Source organism: Montipora foliosa, chromosome 4, assembly GCF_036669935.1.
Source record: "Montipora foliosa isolate CH-2021 chromosome 4, ASM3666993v2, whole genome shotgun sequence".
Lineage (NCBI taxonomy): Eukaryota > Metazoa > Cnidaria > Anthozoa > Scleractinia > Acroporidae > Montipora > Montipora foliosa.
Genome location: NC_090872.1, coordinates 8,114,027 through 8,136,841, shown reverse-complemented (window position 1 = coordinate 8,136,841; position 22,815 = coordinate 8,114,027). Strand labels below are relative to the sequence as shown.

Sequence of the window (22,815 nt, the reverse complement as noted above, 5' to 3'; positions counted from 1 at the left end):
AGTATCAGAAATTCACAAAAAAGCCCACACCACAGTTTTACATTGTGATAAAAAGTACTGAAATTATTTGGACACCACCCAACCTACAATAAATTTTTAATGACTGAACAGTACTAACAGAGGGTATACTACTTAATCAGCAACAGCAGAAATTATGTGGGGCAGAGCATGGATTAAGTTAAAAGTCAATGGTGTGTTAGGGTTTCAGTGCAGGCTTTTAGCCAGGCGGCCGTCCAGCCGTCCAAAGGACGGCCAGTTCTCTGAAATGGGAGATTTTCGACGGCCTGTTTTGGGCGGCGATTTACGAACTTCTGTGCTTAATGTAACAAAACAGTGACTATAAATTAATAAAAGTTACATTTCTTTTTGCTCTCAAGAGTTGTTTTAGTGTTGCTGTCGTATTTTTCTTCTATATGAACACTTTTTTAGCGAGTTTCCTTTCTGTTTTGATCAAATGAATCAAAGTTGAGCGAAGCGATTTCACAGGCAAAGCCGCTGTTCAGTGATATTGACTTACCAAGTCATCCCCAGGCTACTTTGCCGGATGCTACAAATAAATACGCGCATTTATGAGGACATGAGTCAAAGATCACGCGCCTTCCAACTCGGTCAGACGATCTCGCGGCTACAAATGTTATTGTAATCGCTTGATTGTATTCTGCTCTGTTCAAGCGAAATCTGGCGGGCATTACAACAAAATAGCCATTTGGTGTAATAACATGTGCAATCATCGTAATTGCTTTAGGAATACTAATAGTAGGTGAATAGTTAAAGATTGTAGACCAGAATGCAGTTCGACCAACAAAGCCACGCATATCTGTTCTTTCGTGTAAATCATGGTTTGACAACTTCAAATTTCAATCACTCTTCATAACAACTGGAGTTCCTGTCCCAAATATAATTCAATGTTAAACAAGGTAAGTTGAGGAAAGGATAGCTTAGTAAAATTATCAAGGAAAAACAGCGGTTTAATAGGTAAATTGAAAGACGTTTACAGCTGTCAGAATCGCGGAAATCACGTCTAAGAGGCTTCAGTTTTTCAAAATTTTCTGGGGGAGCATGCCCCCAGACCCCCCTAGGCCCACATAAAATTTGGACTCCCACTTTCAAAATCCTGGCTAAAAGCCTGTTTCAGTGTAACAAGTCAATGTTTCTGCATAGGTGAAAATCAATTTAGTTAAATTGAAGTGATGTAAATTTGGTCATTCTCTTTATATTCAGTATACATTAATTTTAAGATTTAATATAATTAAATCTTACCTTTTTCTGTTATTTTTTTAAAAAACTTAAATGGCTTTTTAATATATTTTTGGTTGATTTTGTGAAAATTATATGGGTTTAAATCATAGAAAGATAAAAATCTTTCATTAACCTGCATTATTGTAATTTTCTTTGCATTTATCATGATACTAGAATCATAAATAGCTAAAAAAAAAACAGTTTACAACTTACACTTTTGGTTCTGGATCATAAAGTCTTGCAATGTCTGCTTCCCTTTTCTCTGCTTCTTTCTTGTAATCCTCATTCTTTGTGCCGCATGAACACTGATGCAGTCCAAAACCATTCACCATACCATCCACATGATCCCCATTTTCAGCAACTTGGTTGCCACTCAGACCACCCTCCACAGCACTCTCTTGACTTTTGCTGTTTTCACTGTTACATCTTTTACGCTTGGAGCGATTTAAAACTTCTTCCTGGCTTGGACTGCGTTTACGGTGGCTATCTTTGTCATGTCGATTGCCTGTGCTGCTGCTACTGGACAACCTCTCCTGGGGCTTAGCTCTACAGTAAAAGATCACTGATCAACATCTCTACTAAAAAAAAGTCATTCTCACACATACATCACAGTAACATCCACCAGTGAGCACCTGCACATCTTTCTCAGGATGTACATACATGTAATAAACAAACCATTTAAAATGCTTTTGTATGGATATAAATTTCCTTATTATAAAGAATATTTATAAAAATATTGAAGGGCCGCAACCAGGGTGAAACATAGTTGAAATTTAAAAGACGATCTCTGGCTGAAATGATTAAAAACTACAAGCTTTAGACTGCCCGAACTGCAGTCTTCGACGGGTAAAATGAATGATAAGAAAGCGATGAGAAAATTTGAATAAAAAGCGTGAATTGCAAATAAAAAATAATGTAAATGGTTGTGAATGTTTGTTAAAAAGAATGTTGTATTGCCCAGGTAACGGGCAAGAATTGTTATCTGCGTTAGGTGTCACTGTGGTATGCCATGCTTCTAATGTTTTTCTGGTTCTAAAAGTGCCTTTGTTAATAATTGACGCGTTTTCAAAATCAATGGCGTGGTTGTTGGACCAGGCGTGATTAGCAATTCTAGAACCTTTGGCCGCAGTTTTCAGTTGGTGTCTCTCAGATGCTCTTTTTTTACCATAGAGACCGAATGCAACGGAAAGATCTCCTTTCTCAACACTCTGGTTTCCCGTAGAAATGGAGTCATCATTGTTGATGTTTATAGGACCCATACGGACAGATACTTAGATTTTAATTCCTATCACAACAGTCAACACAAGGTCAGCACAGCATCAACCCTCCTGCACAGAGCTCTAAATCTACCCAATTCCTCAGAAGGAAAAAAGCGGGAACTTCATTATGTTCATGCAGCTCTGGAGTCCAACGGTTATCCATCTAAGTTCATCAAAAACATACACGCTAAAAAAACTTGATCCTCAACAATGAATATATCCCCAGAGGAACTTGTTTTCAAGATGGTTGAACCAACTGAGCCACGCAAGTCTTTCGCTTCTCTTCCTTACATCAAAGGAGTAACTGAACCCTTGACACGTCCTCCAAAAACACGATGTCACGGTTGTAAAAAAGTCTCTGTTACGAGCCTAGGAAGGCCCATTAGGCCGGCCCTTATCTCCGGTTTCCGTAGCATGAAGCGACTAGGAGTAATTATACTCCCCCCTGGATGGGATGCTAGTCCATCGCAGGGTTACCCCCAGCATTACGCCGGTACCCATTGATACACCTGGGTGGAGAGAGGCACCGTGAGAGTAAAGTGTCTTGCCCAAGAACACAACACAATGTCCCTGGCCAGGCCCCAAACCCGGACCACGAGGCCACCGCGCCTCCCACCAATAAAAGCAGATAAAATCACGGTTGTAAACAAACCATTTACCACTCTACAACAACAGTTCCCAGCTCCAAAATTCCGACCTTCGATGGAATCCCAGACCAACGTCGTGTATAAAATTCCCTGTACAAATTTGTTCGTGGTGTTAAACTGGCAGAGCTTTTAATACCCGAAAAAAAGAGCATTTGAGAATGCTAGGAATAACGAACGCAGTGGACAAAAGACTTCAAAATGAATGTAAGCAATTCCAGTTGAAATGGAAAAGGATTTGTTCAACTCTAAATGTTGAAGATACTCACTAGCAAAAATATGAAATAGAAACTGGAAATTTTCATTTACCAAAGGCAGAAAGCTCAAAAAGGCATTTCTGTTTCTTCAAATTAAACACGATCATTCGACTGCTTAGTAACCTGGCGCAATACCTCATGTTTGCATGTAAGCATTGTCACTCGCATTGCCTGAAAATGCTGGTTGATAATGATTGTTTTTTTATTCTTTATACAAACCTGGTTGATTTAAATGCTTTTGCAAACTTCGTACTGTTTGGTTTACGAGTTTTTTGTTTTGTTTGTCATGTGAGATATTATAAATCAATTGCACATTTCGCACAGTTTTTGAAGTCATTTTCAAAGATTGACTCCTACTTCTGTGATGTTCTGCTTAATATCCTCTAAAGCCCTTTATCCTTGAACAACGGAACAGGTTAGTTTGAGGCAAATACATGTTTGATTTTCTGAGAACTTTTTTGAAACTCAAGGACAAAATGCCCGCATATACAACAACTGCTGAACCACAAAACTATTAAGCGCTTGAGACCCTGATTTTTTTGTGTATCCATAGTTTCAGAAATCGAAGAATACAACATTAGTATCCCACGAAAATTTAACAAAGAAATTAAGAAATTGCTTTTCTTGCCATCAAAAATGGCAGTGGACACAAATACACGGGTAAATACGGTATGTTTAGGGCCATAAATAAATGGCCACTGTGAGAAAAGCATATCATTATTATATCACTGACAGTAGACACTCTAAAACATAAAACAGGGATAAAATTTGAGCCCTTTGACAACACCAAAAAACACTATTAAATAATTTAATGCCACACACGAGACATTGGACCTACTAATTTCATTTTTTAACTGCTCAATAATTAAGTCCATTATATTGACAAATGAAATCCACTTACTCGGAGGAATCAACATCATTTTCATTCTTTACTTTCTTTGGCGCATCGTGATCCACTGATTTCACATCACAAGATTTCCGTTTGGGAATCTTCTTTTCTGGTGAATTGATAGCATCTTTTACACCATTAACTTCGGCCACAGGTGTTGCAGAAACCTGTTCTTGCTTCATTAAATTGTTTCCAGGCAGTTTAGGTATCCTTTTTAGCAATGATAAATCAATTTTAACAATAAGAGATTCTGGTTTGTTAATTTCATCATAGGTAATCTCGACATTTTTCCCAAGTATATCCTTAGTCATGTTCGGCGAAATCAAGCTCGTGACCAGCTTTTCCCCATTAACTGCCTTGCTGGCATTTAGGCCATTTGTAACGGCAGGTTTATTTTTTGAACTTCTGACCTTTTCCCTTTCCTTTACTTTTGAGGCTGATGGTGGCTTACTTTCCACCTTAGCTGGACTATTCTCACCAACAATGTCAACAATAACATCTTCATCATCCATTTCTCTCACAGCCTTCAGGGGCTCATTCTTCGTAAGGGCAACAGCTACATTTTCTCCTTTCTTTTTTGATGATTTTAACCCAGCCACTCCATTTTCTGTCTTTGATAACTTACTGGTCTTGCTAGCATGGACATCACCAGAGACGTTACCCATTTTTATGGTCGCAGAATTTTTTGGCGTTTTAGGTTCTTTCTTGCTATTCTTTGTGGCTTTCTTGGGTGAAGGTGACTTTTCACTTTGGCATTTTTCATTACCTGGTCTAGTCTTCAGTTCTGCAGAAGTTGCTTTACTACTAGCTTTTTTATCCCCCTTGGAACGTGGAATTTTAAGAATCAGTCCATTTTGCCCACAATGATCACTGACAGTTTTTGCATTTGCTTCTTCTGGTTGCTCCAGCTTTGCAGTTAACGATTCAATATCAAGCCCTTGATTCATTACAGGGCTATCACTAGGAAGATCATTTGCAAATGGATCTAAGTCATCAACAGAAGGTGGATCCACAGGGCTTTTCCCTTTTTTATTATCAGCGGGAACGATCTGGTTACTGACATGAGAGTTAAGGGAGCTCTTGCTTGCATTTGCAGCAGGGGCCACTTGGTTGCCACGGATACCATCTTCTCCCACAGAGTTTGCTGCTGATGGGCTTGGTTTTGCTTTGGTAGTTGGTGAAGTAGAGGACTGATTTAGCGCATTCACAAAATGTGTCAAACTCCAACTTCTTTCACTTGTAGGCTGAAAGAAATGTGTCTCTCGTTATCATTCAACACATAAACCTATTACTGCAAACACCCGCAGATAAGCCACATTATGTGCGGGAAGATTTGAAAAAGGCTGCTTCCGGTGTCCAGTTTTCTATCTTTGCATCCGATCTAATGCCTGCATGGTAACTGAGCTACTAATGTTCCGCTAAAGCTCTTGTTGTAATGCAAAAATCTATGGAAAGACCGTGTTGAACGAAGACATTCCTGTCAACAAATACCAGATAAAGATCAATCGAATGTCCAAGTTGGTAGAAACGATGTTCATTATATTAAAGCACTTGCTAAGATTGTGGGTATAAGACTGACTTATTTTCCGTTTCAAAGTTTGATGAACAGTGGATTAAGCAGACTTCTAAAATCGCGACTCTGGATTTCTTTTGATTTATTTGAGCTGCTAAATTCAGGGTGCCGCTTATCTGCAGGTGCAGCTTATGGGTAGGTGTTTAAGGTAAGTGTTCAACAACCCCAAATTTTTTTCACCACTGCTGCTGCCACTCCTGTTGAACAATCACTTTAGGCTCCTCTTCCCAGCAAAGCCTGAAAGTTTTCATGCCAGTAATAGTGCATCGAAAATATACATGTAATATTGCACAGAGCTACAATTCAAAAAACGTAACCCACAGTTTTCGACATAAAGCTTACCTTTGGAGATGAAGAAGGGCTTGGGCGTGGAGACTTGGTTGATTTGTTGTTGTTTGAATCTGATACACTTGAGTCACTGTCGCTATCGCTGCTATCTGAGTCACTGTCATCACTACTGCTTCCACTGGATGATGGTGAATGTGAGTGACGAGGGGCACTTCTATAAGAAATAAACAATTATTTTCTCAAGATCAAGAACTACATTTATATTGATTTAAAACATTGATAAAGTTCATCCTTTCATTCCCAGCATCAAAAGTTCATTCTCCCAACTAGTACCATAGAGTTTTTTGTTGGGTAGTCATGAGAATTTGACGTTACATCAAGATCAAATCTCTTAAGCTGATAATAATCTTCCTTCTCAATATATGTCTGACTGACATTTCAATGAAATTGTGTGGAGAATTTACATACTGAGAGTTAAAGGCACCTGTGCCAAAGGACTTTGTTAAGTTTTTGTTTTTTTGGTTCATTGTCACATACACTGTTTTCTATCGGTGATGAATGGATAACAGCATAGGAGTTGCAGAATTGCACCCCACAGGTGGAGTGTTACTGTCTGGGAACAGGCTCCCCAGGCACCCATTACCCTGTGCAAAGTCATTAACTTCTAAATCGTAGCAGCTGGCAATGTAGAGTATAGCACTTACTTTGCAGTCTTGGTTGGTGAAACAACCTGGTGATCCTAGATATAATATCAACAAGGATGACATTAGTACTTTGTGTTACTTGTACTATTACTTTGGTCAACTTGCAACTGTAGGTGAGCTTCATTCATCAACTGTTACAGGAGCAATAACAGGGTGCAAAACCAACTAGCATAGCTAGTGCTCGACACCAATGCTAGTCCACTGACCAAGGATTAGTAAAACATCATGCTTGGCTCATGAAAACACACTCCCATAGTAACTGTGCTAGTTAACCTCTAGACTAGGGGCCTAGACTAAGTGTAACTTAGTAGTCCCTGGTGTTTACAGACTGTACGTAGTATAAAACAATGTAACTTACTTTTTCATCATCACTTTCATCAGTTAACATCAAATCATCGTTCAACAGGCCCACTCCATCTCCATTCTCCTTTTTAACCTCTGCACTTTCTGCCCAAAAAAAAGTGAAAAACAAAATACTGTACTTTAATGTTTTCAATCCAGTTTTTTTTTTCAATGCATACAGTTTATTCTCACTCCCCAACAACCAAAAGACTCCTAATGTCCAAAACATCAACTTGTCTTCCATGGTATAAATCATCTTAAAAGGACAAAACTTCTCTCTGTATTGAGAGCTGGACCATTCCACATCATTATCTTACCACTACTTTTTCTCTTTGAAGGAAAGGTTGGAAACACAGTCTTTTCTGGAGTAGCATTTCTGTGTCCAAAGGCAAAAATAGAGCTTCCTCCCTTGATTGGTGTGTGAATTCCAGTAAGAGGTGGGGCAACTTGTTGCATTTCCTGTTTGAAAAAACAGACAAGCAAGACATGAATGAAAATTCATGCTACTTGTTTTGCGGATCTCTACCACACAAACTACGTACCCTTGCAAAATGAATTCCCAGTTTTTTGGTAATTCCCAGGCATTGTATGTGCTCAACCAAACATCAACCAAACCTTGGAATTCCATATTCCAATTACCGTGAAAACGCACACCTTCATTCCTAGAAATTCCTAGGATTTCTTAGGAATTCCTAGATTCACCTCAAAAGGGTAATGCACAGAAATGTGATGACTGATGAATCACACTTCTGGCACTTACATTGTTGCTTCCTCCAAACATCTAGATTTTAGAATCAGTTCCTTCCTACTTTAGAGTTACTTGGGTATAACATACGACTAATAGTTATGAACTCCATTATGGGAAGATATTCACAGAAAGGTCTGAAGAACATGTAATAGAGAGCGAAACAAACCAGCAATTTTTTTTAGGAACGCATGGTTTGAAAGGAGGATATTGGATAAGTCAATAATTATTAAGTCTTAACAGCACTCATCCAGTAGAGAGTAATTTAGCTAGCAATATGACTGTCTTAAGGGCGACCAGATGTTAAAACGGATGTGATAAATCTTGACTATTAGAAGAAACTAGCTAGTCAACAGAGAGATTAGAGATATAACAGCAAACATCGATCTGAAATTTACATTTTATCAAAAATCAAAGAAACCTGTTGTTTTTTCCCTCATTTCTGGCCTGGTAGCTATAAATATGAAGCAACTTCTCAAACAAGGCACAATTAACTTAGATAGAGAGAATATTAATTTTTTTTCTTATGCAAAACAGCAGCCTGCTGTTTGTAGTCTCCTGTTTCACATGGACACAAAAATTATTCTAAAAGGAAAGTATTAAAAAAATAGCTACTTGGCTTAATGAGGGCTTTTCATTGGGAGTTTTCAGATTCAAACAAAGGAAACCCAAAGACCTTTTCCTGAATGTGACTACATTTTCTGTGACTGGTGCTGCAAATTGGTCTCAAATGCATCCATTTAAATGCAAACTGGCCAGTGCTGACATTACTACATTGTCTGTAGTTTATGCTAAACACTTCACACAAAGTGACTCAATCTGTTTATTTTGAGGCTGAGGGTGGATAGCCTGAGTACAGCAACCACCTGTAACCACAAGGGGCCTACCGGCCTCTTTCTCGAAGTGTCTGGGAGCATGAACGCCCCCAAACGCCACATTTCAAAAGCAAAATTGATGACAATGTTTAAAGAACTTCACGTTGCCGTTGTCCAAATGAGTATTAATCTTATGTTTGAAACGTTTTATTTTTTTTCAATTTAGGGAAAGTTAGTCAACTTTTCTGAGTGAACTAGCCAATACGTTTTGTCGGCTGTTGGCACTTACTGAAACCACTGGTGGCTGAAATGATACTTCTTTGGCATTCAAATATAAGGAGCCCTGCACTAAGTTCATCAGGCACTCATTTGCACTACCCTATTTGGAAATTTGTTCCTCCTAGGCAATTTTAACGTTGAAATCCAAGACAGCATTTCGAACACTCATTAATAATTCATGAGTTATGCAGCCTATCAGGTTTTTGATGAAGCACCATATGGCTGTGCATGGGCTTTAAAAACTGATTTAACACTCCTTGTTATAATCTAAAAGCCTGGTTTCCGTACGATCATCCGGATCATCCCGATTGTCCCAGTCAATGGTTTTCAAATAATGTTCAGAGGCAATCAGGAGTTTTAAGATCAAATTTACATATGGAAACACTACCCATACGATTGCTAACAACCCGGGCGACTGAGACAACCTTGATTGCCCGGATAAAACTCAGTTCTATTCAAGTGATCGAGGTCATCTCAGTCACCCAGGTTGTTAGTGATAAGTCTGGGTAGTGTTTCTATATAATCGTCCTGATCGCCTCTTAATAGTATTTGAAATGACTGGGGTGATCAGGACAATCCGGATGATCCAAATGATCATATCAAAATCAGGCTTTATATAAAGCATACTAATAAGGCATGGCTTGTTTTTCTTCTTTAGTCGTTCAATAAACTCACAGATTATGTGTCATCAGGTCTAAAACCACCTGGCTTCGTCTCATGGTCTTAAGACCTGATAAAACACTCCTGCTCATTTATTAAACTGCACGTAAAGCGCAAAACACAAAACATTACGTAACCCTAAAACATAAAGAAAAAAATGTCCATAAAAAAAAAAAGCGTTTTCACCAACACGGATGAAAGAAAAGAGAGGGGGACAACAATGAAAGGAAATGAAAACTAATGATTAGAGTGCAAGAGTGAGTCAATTTGGGGGCTTGGGAAGACAATGACTTTTACGATTTTTTTTTTCATTAAAGAAGCAACTTGGCATTCATGATGATTGTAAAAGAAGTCTTAACAAAGATAGAAAAACAATAATAATTATTTACCGCTATAATCCTCTCTACTTTTGTTGGTTCATTCACTGAGCATTTATCCTACGTGACCAGAAAAAAGAAAAACAATAACTCGTTAAAAATGATGGGAAACCAAGGGAATAAATCATTACCATGATCCAAACCTCAGTACACTGCAAATATTAAAAACTCTGAACAAAAAGAAATATAAAGTACAAACCAGCAAAAAGCAGTGAAAGTAGTCAAAGAGACATTAACGCAATAAAATCAACCAGAGAAAGGGATGTAGATCAGATATAATTCAGACAGTGTCTCAGGTAAACAGAAATTTAAAAAGTTCGATTTCTGTTAATTGTCTGGTTCTCTAGAAACAGCTGCCGTACAATGTGTGTAACTGAAACAATCAGCTATCCCTAAAAAGCAAAACTTTACGGCTGTTTGAAAACTACAGGACTCCAATTCAGCGTTACTGTACACGTACGTACATCCTTGGCAAAAGTGATCCAATGACATTTGAAGGAAAATGAGAAACCATCTTAAATGCAGCATGACAAAGAGAAGTTTTATCAACAGCACGCAACAAAGACAGGACTTTGTATCTATGAACATGATGAGCTGCTGTTTCACCTGTCTCTTAATGATAACTGATTCTAATCACTAATGGTCTAGATTTGTGCAGCATTAAAATAATCTTGGTGCCACTGAAAAAAAAAGTTGTTGGACACACTACATCCTGAGGACACAAAATTACAATTAAAGCATCATTTTCCAGTTGATCTTAAAAGCTACCAATATTTCAACAGCATAAAACTTCACTTTCTGGATATTGTCAAAACACTACTTAGAAAGAAAGGAAACGAGAAAAATGTTTTGAAGTGGCTATTTATTCTGCGCTTCTCCTTGATGTCTGTTTGGTGCTCTAACCTTATCTTTAATGCACAGACATCAAATGTACTTCTCAACACTCACCACACTGCGAATAAACTATTTGCCTTAGATGAAAAATTACCTGTCAAATTATAAAACAAGGTTTTTTTTTTTTTGGCTTAAGGCAAAAAACATTGCCTCAGCTTTCTAAGACCTTATCAATATTCTACCTAAAATACTGCAATACGTTTTTAATAAAAGGACTATCATATTTAATACAGATTGCAAGCCATGATATTTTGACACCATGGTTAATAAAACAAAGAAAATGACAGGGAAAATCAAACAAAATTGATTGAAAAGGCTATTAGATCTGAATTTTTTATGAGATCTAAGCCTGCTTAGTTTTCCCAACACGTTATTTCACTGCAAAGTGCATAGGCAATGTAATTATGGCAAGAAACAAAAACCAAACCCCTAACAGCAATGACTAACGCAAATTCAGTTGACTAATCGATACCTTTCAGTTTTTAATCGTATACAGTTCAATTTTCACAAAAGCAAATTTAACCCGGGGCCCACTCTTGTCAGCTGTGTTAGAAGAGCACATTTTCAAATCAGGCAGGAATATGAGTCCTTGTTTGTTATGCTAATCACGATCCCCAAACTTGTAAACTCAACAAAGCGACAATATTCTTGTATAAAACAGTGTTAGAACATGATAATTATTTTTAAAAACGGCGAGATTTAGGCCACTAAACAAAATACTAACTCTGTAAGCGAACTCATTCAAGTGAGATTAGTTACACTACCCTCTTCACCAACAAAACACAAAGTTTCACAAAAAAACACCTGCTTTACTTCAAAACGTCTCCTTCACAGTAACTAACAAAAATATAAATCCTACAAAAATTTACCATCCCTTTTTTTTGTTTTAAATTGGAATTAAATTTTCAGTACACAAGTTTGTTGTTCCTTATGAAAATTATCCAAAGAATAGCAATACTCCCACTTTCAAAGTTCAGCTATTGTGTGGGTGTGTTCTCTTTTAGAATAAGTTACTGGTCATTTCAAATAGTAACCTCCCACACTGAACTTCAACAAAATTGTCTAATGTTTAAATCGGCATGGTTAAACAATTCGACTGTTGTTGACTCTTGTTACCAGAAAAAGGCTACAGATCAAGAGTTTTGCTGTTTTCTGGTTTAACTATAATTATTATAAGAACCATCCCTTATCATGTTAAAAAAATCCACAGGCAAAATCTAAAAAGGGAGACATTATTAATATTGTTGAAAGTGCAAACCATAGCAAACATTTGTGCCGGCTATTTTGAGATGGTAAGCAACAGCTAACAAAAACAACAATTGTCCCATTTTACTATGACAGAGGACAGTTATTGAATGGCTGGGGATGTTCTAGGCCTATTAATAACAGACCAAATTTTAACTAAATTATTGTGTACCTGTAAAAATTATTCTCCTGTGAGTCAATGTACAACTACTTCATATTTTACAGGCATCACTGAAGACTAGTTGTAGCGTATTCGAAAGCAAGAGTGAGAAAATAGCCTTCCAATTACTACAGGAACTGATAACCTATTGGCTCAGTTGGTTGAGCATTGGATCACCTGGCTGGAGGCACAGGGACACCAAAGAACACACAACACAGTAAGTTATATTCGAAAAGTAAGGGGCCTGGTATTCACAGTGACAGTGTTGTGGTCCAAAACATAGACCTCTTTCATAATGGTGGCCAAATAAAATATTCTTTTGTTTTAATGCTAATACATGTAAGCCTTTCTGGCCTCGCTATGACGAGCACATTTAACAAGGAATATTTATTTCAAAATGATGGCAGTAGGTCTAATTAACATAAAATTACAAAACGATGTAAAGGTGGTTCGCACAGTAATCTGGAGTAATTACTTTGGTCGCCACAGTAATTGGAAGTAGCTTTTGTAAAGTCGAAGGTACTGAATGAAGACCTATTCTTTAGTGATTAGCAGCTGGTGTAATAATGACATTCAACACATGAGAGTTTGCTCGTATGCTGTAAGCTGTTGTGACAAAATGCATCAATACATACATCACTTGGACTCTGTCCTACACAACAAATTGCCTTTAACGTCATTCTTCACAAAAGCAAGTCTTGCTGTTTTAGTCCTCACTCCACAAAAAGCATGTGGAGGGTCCCAATAATTTATCATATAATTCTGTTTCAGCTGTGGTTATCAATCAGTACTGTTACAATTTGCAAATTTTACTGGTTAATTAAGACATTACTCCATAGAGTATTTATTACAGAGTCCTTCAAGATGATTAAATTATACACAAAAATAAAATTGCAACAGAGAGCAATAACAATATAAGTTGACTAATAACGATTAAATTGACAAGGAACTACAATGTATCTTGTTTGAAAGAGAATAGGAAGGCAGACGAAACCATTATTTTCAAGTGGGAGTTTTTGTGAGAACACACAAAAACACAGCATAGAAGATAATCAAAGGAGAACTGTGAAGAAGTCATGAATACATTGCTTGTTCTGTTGCGATCAGTTGCTTTCTGATCTTGCTAGGAAATAATTCCTGAATTCAAGTTTGATTTTTATCCACAAAAAATGTGTTATCATTGGCAGGCTACTCCAGGTCATTTTCATATAGCCGAAGAGTCCTCAACTATGTAAACAGCTACGAATGCATCATTTTGCGATAAGTAAAAACAAGGATTGTGTCCAAAACTTTTCAACCCTTCACAAAATCTGGAACGGATCATGAAACATGCTGTATTTAGTTGCATTTTATAGATGCAAAAGAGCCAGGTAAAAACAATCGCCAGCCGGTGTTTTCGGCTCTTTTAAACTTTTTACTAGGTTGTGAAAAGCCTATGAAGTACCAGAGGATGGCCATTTAGAGTGAAATTGTGTTTGATTCTTTTCTTTCTTCTGACGTATTACGTTGAGGCATTATCCATTTGAATTAAACAGCTGAGTAGGTGACAAATTGGCATATCTTGAAAAAAAATGATAACAGTTGTTTACTTGTCAATTAGTTTACATCTGAGTGAGTGACATATTTGCATATTCTGACCCCTAACCACAGTCGTGGATACGCTTTGTGTATCCACAGCTGAAAATGTTTTCCGCTTAACTACACTTTTGTCCTCAACAGTACTCATGACCGTATGTCAGGAACAAATCGCATTAACTTTTAACAGGGTTGCATGCATCACGATATAGGAATTTCTCACCTCTGCTGATGCTGTAGTTATATTCCTGTGAAAACAAACACACAGTCATTAAGGGAAACTTTACAGGGCCAGTACCAAAATGACAATCCTTTCACAAGATCAACTGGTAACCCAAGCTAGAAAGTAATCAATTCAATCTAATAATTCCCCACAAATGAAATTAGCAATACCGGTAAATCCAATTACCGGCACTAACTTTCAGTTGCCCTTGTTCACGAAAATGAATACATGTACTTTGGCCAAAGCTGAAAAGGGAAATGAAATTTATACCCCCTCCTGAAGATCAACTGATAAAAAGGAAACTACTGAGCAGGAGTTTTCAAGTGTTGTCAAGTGTCGATAGACAGTGCGTCCATTATTCCTGTCTGGGAATTGATTATCCTCTTAAATGTTGGGTTCAACTCAGTGAAAAACATTAATATTATTAAAATGCCAAATTTTTTTTGCAGAAGATACAGGTGGAGCAACAAATTCCAAAGTCCTCATTACTTCTGGGCAATCAGTTAAAAGAGTTATCTGTTTTAAGTAAGTAAAGAGTAGCTAATTGGGATAACAAGAAATATCCACAGGATCTGCAGTACATGGAATCCCTTGATCAAATTTGCCTCAATCTCGAAATTCTACCTTATGACGCAACTTGAAAGATTCTTGAATTAAAAACAAAAAAAAGCTAGCTAATCTTACATTCTTTCAAGCATTAACAGAATTGTAAAAAGTGGAAGACTGAAAACAAGAATAGCAACCTATTTTGTTCTTTTTGTGAGTTACTTGTACAGAGGCACAAGTCTTCAAAACAGTCCTCTAATTTGAATAACACTGAAAAAATGTATGTAAACTTTAAAGAGGAAAACCCCCCAAAACTTGTGAAATAAGAGTCAGCTGGCTAATGGACTAATTAGGAAGTGATAGATCTCAATACAGTACACAGGAAATTCCACTTAAATGCTTCAAAACCAAGGATTTTAAGAGGAAGGGTTATGGTCATGCCTTGGGCTATCCAAGTAGCTTCATGTTTGGCCACTGCACCATACTACATGTACAAACAAGTCTATAGCTCCTAGTTTTTCTGAAGTAAATGTGTTTTCCCTCTCGTGCAATATCAACCGAATAGGAGAGCAGATAATTGTTATTTGCCATGACCATCTCACTAAGTCAGAGGTATTTTCAAAATGGGGAAAATTGAACTAGAGTGCATTAATTAACATTGCAGGTAAGAGAAAATTAATTTCCAAGGATAGTCTTTCTATAGAAATTATTGGCTTTGACAACTACCAACTGAAACTGTCTTCCAGTAGGGGGAGAGAAGGGATGGCTAAGTGGTTTTATTAAAAACTGAACTACGGGTATCAGATTTCCAGCATTCTCATTGGCTAGCCGAACACAGGATATCAGTTCATATACCTGCTGTACCTAATATGGTCAAGGAACACATCAGCAATAAAGCAAGCTGAAAACGTTTTTGCAGCTCTGAGAAAAAATGGCAGACAAAAGCCGTTTTGGACTGGAATAAACTGAGGCAAAAAATCAATGCTTTAGTTGACAATACTATCCATGGGAACACCATGGAGTTTTTAATCAAACAATTATAATTATTCTACTTGGGCTTGCTGGATATAAAATGATTATAACCAACTCGTCATTATCACTTCATATCCAGCGTGCCCTCGTAGGATAATAATTATTGTTAAATAGCACTGGCATAGTACCAATGAGGCCCAGGGTTCGATTCTGGGCTCTTTGGCATATGTGAGTTAAGTTTGTTGTTGGTTCTTTACTCTGCTCCGAGAGGTTTTTCTGGTGGTTCTCCAGTTTTCCCCTCTCCTCATAAACCAACATCTCAAAATTCCAATTCGATTGGACACAGGACCTCCCTGAAAACCATTTCGGGTGAGTGGAGCTTCCAGGGTAATTATTACCAGACATGTATAGATCCAGGTTTCAACTTTGGGGGTCCTCTGGACCCCTTCTTGAAAAATTTGGTGGTACATTAATATTCAAAAAGAGTTAATTTCCTCTTAATTGCTGCTACAGTAACCTTTCAGATTTATAAATTGCACCAAAACGAAGTCTTTAATATCCCTCCCCTCAAATATGTCCTAAAAATAAAAATGATCAATTTCTTTGAAACTGCTATGCCCGTTGATTCATTGATCAAAATTGAGATTATGTGCTATCAAAGCTCCATCAATCACATCTGAAAACATCTCAAGGAAACCGTTCGATGTAGGAACTGTTGGTTCCAGTTGACAACCACAACCAACCAAAAAGAGAACTGAATCAATTTTCCGTAAAAGAGCGTCATTTATTTTAACAGCACTTGCAGTTTAATTTGGGAACAAAAGAGTACACAAGATAAGTGATTCAAATTGTTGGCCCGTGACTTCGCCATGGCCAATGTTAATATTGAACTTGAATAACTTCAAGTTTCATGTTAAACACATTACTTTTAACACGAACTCCAAAAAAGTTGCATAATAATTTGCAAACAGACGAATTACCTGCAAAACAAGATCCGAGATTATAACAGGTGTGCATCCGGATTTAATATAAACACTGGGTCACACAAACAAAAATTTAATATACTTCACAGTTGGGTTCTCTGTCATTTCGCTCACAATAAACAAACTAATGCTTGAAATTCACTTGAAAAGCATGCAACAACCTAAACTTCTACTGAAATGTCATTGGCAGATCGAGAGTGTCGCCTGAAAAACTGCTCAGATAACGTCACATGACACGTGGAAATTCAAACGCAAGAATTTAACTCCTCAAGCTGGACATAATCGTTGACATGATGAAATCATTTGCCTCCATAGTGAGAAATGGGCATGTTCAATTTCATTGTGAAATAAGCCGTTTGAACACATATTTTTCCTGGCATTTGTAATTTGCATAAACATTCAATTTTTTTCTGCGTCCAACTGGACCCTTTGTTCTATAGAGTGTTTTCACACGATGTCACAGCGGCCATGTTGGTGTACCTAAACAATGGAAAGGCGGCCATGTTGGTGTACCCAACTAATCCTTCAGGAATTCAGCTCTATTATCATGTAAACGTTTTCTTTTGTTTCAGTGAAAAAACAAGATTACTGATCAGGTGAGTGAAAACACTCTATATTCTGTGAATCCAAAGAAAAACTAGTGTGTCCAAGGACGCAATGACACACTCTGGCAGCATGTGCATGCATGAACACAGCTGGACATATCAACAAAGACGAGATACAAAAATATTTACCTTTCAGGCAGGCGGATTTTAGGTGGTTTGCTTTTGTTACTTGTAATGGATTTGACAACTGTTCCCTTCAGAACTTCACCACTCTCCACTTCATTTTTAGGCTTGCTCTTTTCATCTTTTTCCTCTTTTATCTTGAGCTTAGTCATTTCCCTCACTTTCTCTTCTCCTTGCAATGATTTCACGGAACCATTAACAACTGCTTTTGATTCAGTCTTCTTTTTATCTACTTTAGACACCTCAGCAAGAGGTGGGGATTTTAACTGCGACAGTGTGGAACTCTTAGGTGCACTATGACTCTCTTGAGTTTTTGCAACGAAAGGAGACTTCACTTTATCATGTCCAGAGCTGTTTGACAGCACTCCATTAAATTTCTGAGTTTTTATCCCATTCTGCTCACTACGTTTCTGAAGTCTTGCCTGATAATTGGATAATAAGGATGCAGTCTTAGCTTTCTTTACGTCACTAGGACTTAGTGAATCTTTGTTTTTTGAGTTAAACTGGAACTTCTGATCACCATCCACTGGTGTCTGTGGAAGTCTGGGAATGCCATAAAGTTGGTTTTGGTTTTGCAATACTGTCACCACAGATTCGTAAGTACCCAATGTGGCCTGTCAAGAAATCAAGACACAGCATGTGACAAATTGTGAACACACGGAGTGCTACAAACAGCAAAACTGTACCGCATGGCGAACAATTTGTGCCGTTAATTATCTGTATTCCAAGACACAAGCGATGTTGAAGTTGGGCACAAGAGCAAGGGGACACTTCATGACATTTATTGAATTCTGCCTGCATCTTAATTATGGGCATATCTGGACACATCTGTTTACATAATATTGTACACCCAAAATATTAAAATTAATATGATGAAACCCACAAAGCAACCTCTACTATTTTATTTAGCATTAGATACATAATTTGATTTTTTTTATATCAAGCAATTTGCTGATTTTACCCAGGTTGACTAGAAAAAGTAAAAACCGAAGTTATATAAAACAGAAATTTAAAAAGTACAAAAGTTTTGACTTGTCTTTGTACAGAAACCCCACCCATTACATTTCAGGGAACCTTGCTCCCAAGTATTCAAGTATCCTGTACCTATGACACTGCTACTTCCACTGGTCCTTAAGACCTGAAGTTTCTTTTGTTATTGGGGCTAGATGCACTTTGTATCATCTATTGTTTCATTTTCCAATCACAGACCCCCAATGTATATATATATTTTTTAAACGTAAAAAGATTAACTGTTCCATGAAAAGTTCAGAGTGATCCAAGTGCGCACCCAAATAACGATTCTCACAGTTGCGTGTTATTCTCCACTTTTTGAAGTTCTATTAGAAATGATCTGAGTACAAGTAGGCATTGTACAATACAACGTTGAGAAATTGCAAATAAGGAAATTATAACATTGTTAGACCTTCGTGATTTTCAATTTTTCAATGTTATATTGTACAGTCTCTACTTGTCCTAAGACTATATCTCATAATAATTATGGACAAGTAAAATTACTCTAATTTGAATAATAATATAATAATAATAATAATAATAATAATAATATAATAATAATTACAGTACTGTAATTTTATAGCACACATCCACACAAGTCTTGAATCATCACGGATGACCCCCAAACAGCAAATATGGGTTCCCATGATGTTGCTAATTGCATATTTCAAGTCAACACCTTTGAGTTCATCTCCAGCATTCACCCTCACCTGAATTCTCTGCTGCAAAAGATCTTCTGCAGATGGTTGAACCTGGCAACCAATGAAAAGGAACAATCACAACACTGACAATTTCCACAGTTATGGTTAGTGAGGCTCTATTTTTACTTAACTAACAATTCTATTCATGAAAAAAAACAAGCTCTACACAAAGGCCTAAGTTTGCTTGGTCTCAATCTACATACCTGTACTGGTAAATCAAGAATTAGCATGTCTACCGTTGACGAGAAGACACACCACAAAGGCTACCATACTAAACCAACAATGGTAGCAAACTGCTTTGCTAGGGTTTTAAAAGCTTAAATAAAATAATTACACCTAAGAGGCTAAGCAGGCAAGATGCAAGGGCAAAGATCACATGAAAAAGACAGTACCAATGGTCATAATCAGACAATGCCTACCCCCCATAAACACACATAACACCGCCAGAGTCTGCCGTTACTTCGTTGAGTTTCCCAACAAAGGGGGCTGCCTCCAAAAAAAGCCCCGATAATATGGGGTAACAAGACCCTTGAATAAAGGAAGACATTCAGGGTTATTAGGATATAGGTATCACAGCCATGCATGTGATTAGTTCAGTAAAATTATTAGTGAAGTAAAACTACAAAACATACCCTCCTTGGTTCTTCAAACTTGGGAATGTCAGCATTGCTCTAGATTAATATGGGGGGAAACAAAGGCTAAATTAAGGGTGTAGTGTATGATCAACGATTAATGTACAAAACTGCATGTACGAAGAATTGATTGAAAACCGAAGACACCTTTAATGGATGCCAAGATTTAATGCCTTTAAAAAACACAACTTTATAAATCTTACTGACCAAAATAGCTCCTTGACTATTCATGATTTTAGAAAGCTCTGTCACATGTGGGGTGGGGTTATAAGTGTCAAACAAACTCCACTTTTATTATTGTATATACCAAGGAAACTCAAGATGAAAAAGGACAGTAACATTTCTTAACATTAGCAAAAGCTTCTCAAAGTTTGTTTGGTACAAATGAGCCATCTTTACCTCTGGGTAATACATTTTTGTACCCAATAAAACTATTTTACAATCATAAATAATTGTAACAGTAAGGCTTGCATATGTCTAGCATTAATCAATTTTTCCCAATCAAATTTCAAACCTTTGCATGCGATATTTAATAATCGAATGTAAAAATTAGAGGGGTTAGAGAACCCAGCAATTCAGAAAGCCATGTGTAATGATTTTTTTGTGTGCTCCACACAACAAGACCCAAGGACAAGAGTTCCATAAGAAGGATACCACAGATGCATTTCTTTCCGCGGTTCCAATGGCATAATTCCAACCAAACACCATCAACTAAATTTTGGAAGGTAATGATCAGAACAGTCCACAAGTTCTTTTCTTTACCAAAACTTCGCTATCCACTGGAGTAAAATAATAACTTTGACATTGTGTCATCTTGCGTTGATAACCTCTAAATAAACGTCATTACGATAAAGTGCTTAATGGAGGGGACAAGTAGTTTTTGACTGGTTAACCCCTTGACTCCACAGAGACCCCAGGACACCCGCAGTTCACCCCCAGTTGACGAGTAAAATCATCTGGCATTAGACGGAGTAAAAACTGTAACGTTAAGTCTCACTGCCAGGAGTCAATGGGTTTAAGTCTGTTCCAGGCACATAAAAGGATGTGCTCTTCTTAGGTTACATCATTAAAGGGGCTAGGTCACGCTATTTTAGGTACTTTTGTTTAATTTTGTTAATTATAAGCTCTAAACGTCAAACTGACATAGCAAGAGTATTTCATTTGCAAAATCACGGCCACATAACAACTGAGAATGATTTTCCAGCTGTGTAAATGACATTTTGATATAGGCAGATATAAATTTGAAAAAAGGTGGGCCGACGTTTTTCAAATTTACCCAAATTCAATCCATTTCAATCCTCTCCAGTTTTGTCCATCCATGTCCCTTCTTGGCTTCCCTGTGTTTTGTTAGAGTTCTTCTATAGTTTTGAACAGTTATTTTGATATTTTAGTTAATTCTATGACCATTCAATCAGTGCTGAAATTGCCTAAAATTGCCTGACCTAGCCCCTTTAAATTAAGGACTGCTTGCCAACCACAAGTTTTTATCAACTTATTTTTTTATTTTTTAATCAACTTACTGATGCCTGTGGTGCCAGTTTAGCTCGGCGGCGTCTCTTCTTCTCTCTCTCGTTCATGAATCGCCAGTCTAAAATTTTATTCAAAACACAATTACCACACCAAATAAAGAACACCATTACAACAATTTTAGGGAGCCAATTACTCTAGTCAATGATCATCCTTCTTGCAATATAAACAACAATTCTGAAGTGTGTGGCAAAATGCAGTATGGCCAACATAGACAACTGGGCATTGTTCAAGATCATGTACAATCCTTGATGATTGCCACACATTTTACGTACTAAACTTTGACTTTCAGACAACATCCTCGCCACAGTAGGGGTGACAAATGGTAAAATCCAAGACTCGCTGAGATCCTTGTTTGCGAATCCCAGACCAAGACCAAAACATGCAAGACTTCACACGACATAAATGCAATATAAATGAGATTTCAAGACTCTGCAAAGGTTGTCAAGATTTTGAAATCGGATGAAAAATTTGCGAGCGCCAAGATTTTGGAGGTACCATTTGCCATTCCTAGCAGTCATTATTACATCCTTGTATGACCTCAGAGAAGGCAAACCAGCAAAAAATTAATTAGCTGAAAAGGGCAGACCAGTATAACCAGAGATAAAAACCTTAGTTATTGAAAGATTGCGACTGATTGAATCTCATTCAGTATGATGCCACAGGCAACACAACCAAGGTCATAGATGAAGTTGCCAATCATTACCACTTTGTGTGCCAAGTCCACAAATGTTAACTTCCTTGAAATCGATAATCACCATGATATGTACACAGTTTGAAGTTGGAAGTCTTCAGCAAGCAAATTTGAGTTTTAACACAAGTGAAATCTATTAATTCTCAATCGCAGGAGTCAATGGAACCCAACATTGAGCGATAGATAATCTAACATTCTTCACATGTGAATTCAACACAGTTAAAATCAAAACAAGTGACGTACATGTAGTATATGGAGATTATCTTCACAAACATACCGATTGGTTTTCACTTCCATAGTGTTTGAAAATCTCAGGAACAATAGTAATTATTATGATTACAAATTTATTTCCTATGGTCTTCAATGTTCTGCTATTTATTCCAGATCGGGATTAACCTTACCTCCAGGTATCTCGTACTTGTAAGTTAAACTATAGCTGTAAGTCAACTTTATCAAGAGGCAGATTACCAAAATGAAGGCTCTAAGCTTTTCCCGCAAGAGCCAAATGGCTACAAATGGATTGTATTACAGTAATTAAAAACAAAACAAGAACTTATCATCATATCTTTTTTGAGATTGTTACTGGGTTTAAAAAATGCAATGCCATTATTAAAGTGCTAAAATATTTACTCAGCAGAATACAGATACAATGAAATGTACTTTTTAGTACTGTATGGCATGTTGACAAACCCAGACAGTATCATGCACGACAGAAAAGCTTAAATGAAAATCAAAGACATCAGACAACCATTTTTCTCACAATATCACCATATAAAAAAAAAAAAAAATTCAGTTCTAGCGTTATTGGAAAATCACTTTTTCACTTTTCTTAAGTTCAATCTGGGTCACAAAA

General features: G+C 37.2%; 1 protein-coding gene across 1 annotated transcript in view; it reads right to left on the bottom strand.

The window, feature by feature from the left end:
- Positions 1-21,322, bottom strand: part of LOC137999710 (AF4/FMR2 family member 4-like) — a 29,585-nt gene extending 8,263 nt beyond the window's left edge. Inside the window, exons 1-12 of the mRNA XM_068845570.1 lie at positions 21,262-21,322; positions 19,742-19,780; positions 19,119-19,160; positions 17,404-18,011; positions 14,169-14,193; positions 10,084-10,131; positions 7,513-7,654; positions 7,212-7,300; positions 6,854-6,888; positions 6,204-6,363; positions 4,301-5,532; positions 1,453-1,785 (exon numbers count right to left, since the gene is read on the bottom strand). Coding sequence (XP_068701671.1) covers positions 1,453-1,785; positions 4,301-5,532; positions 6,204-6,363; positions 6,854-6,888; positions 7,212-7,300; positions 7,513-7,654; positions 10,084-10,131; positions 14,169-14,193; positions 17,404-18,011; positions 19,119-19,160; positions 19,742-19,780; positions 21,262-21,318 — 2,810 coding nt within the window. The 5' untranslated portion in view covers positions 21,319-21,322. The remainder of the gene's footprint in view (positions 1-1,452; positions 1,786-4,300; positions 5,533-6,203; positions 6,364-6,853; positions 6,889-7,211; positions 7,301-7,512; positions 7,655-10,083; positions 10,132-14,168; positions 14,194-17,403; positions 18,012-19,118; positions 19,161-19,741; positions 19,781-21,261) is intronic.
- Positions 21,323-22,815: the final 1,493 nt, after the last annotated feature.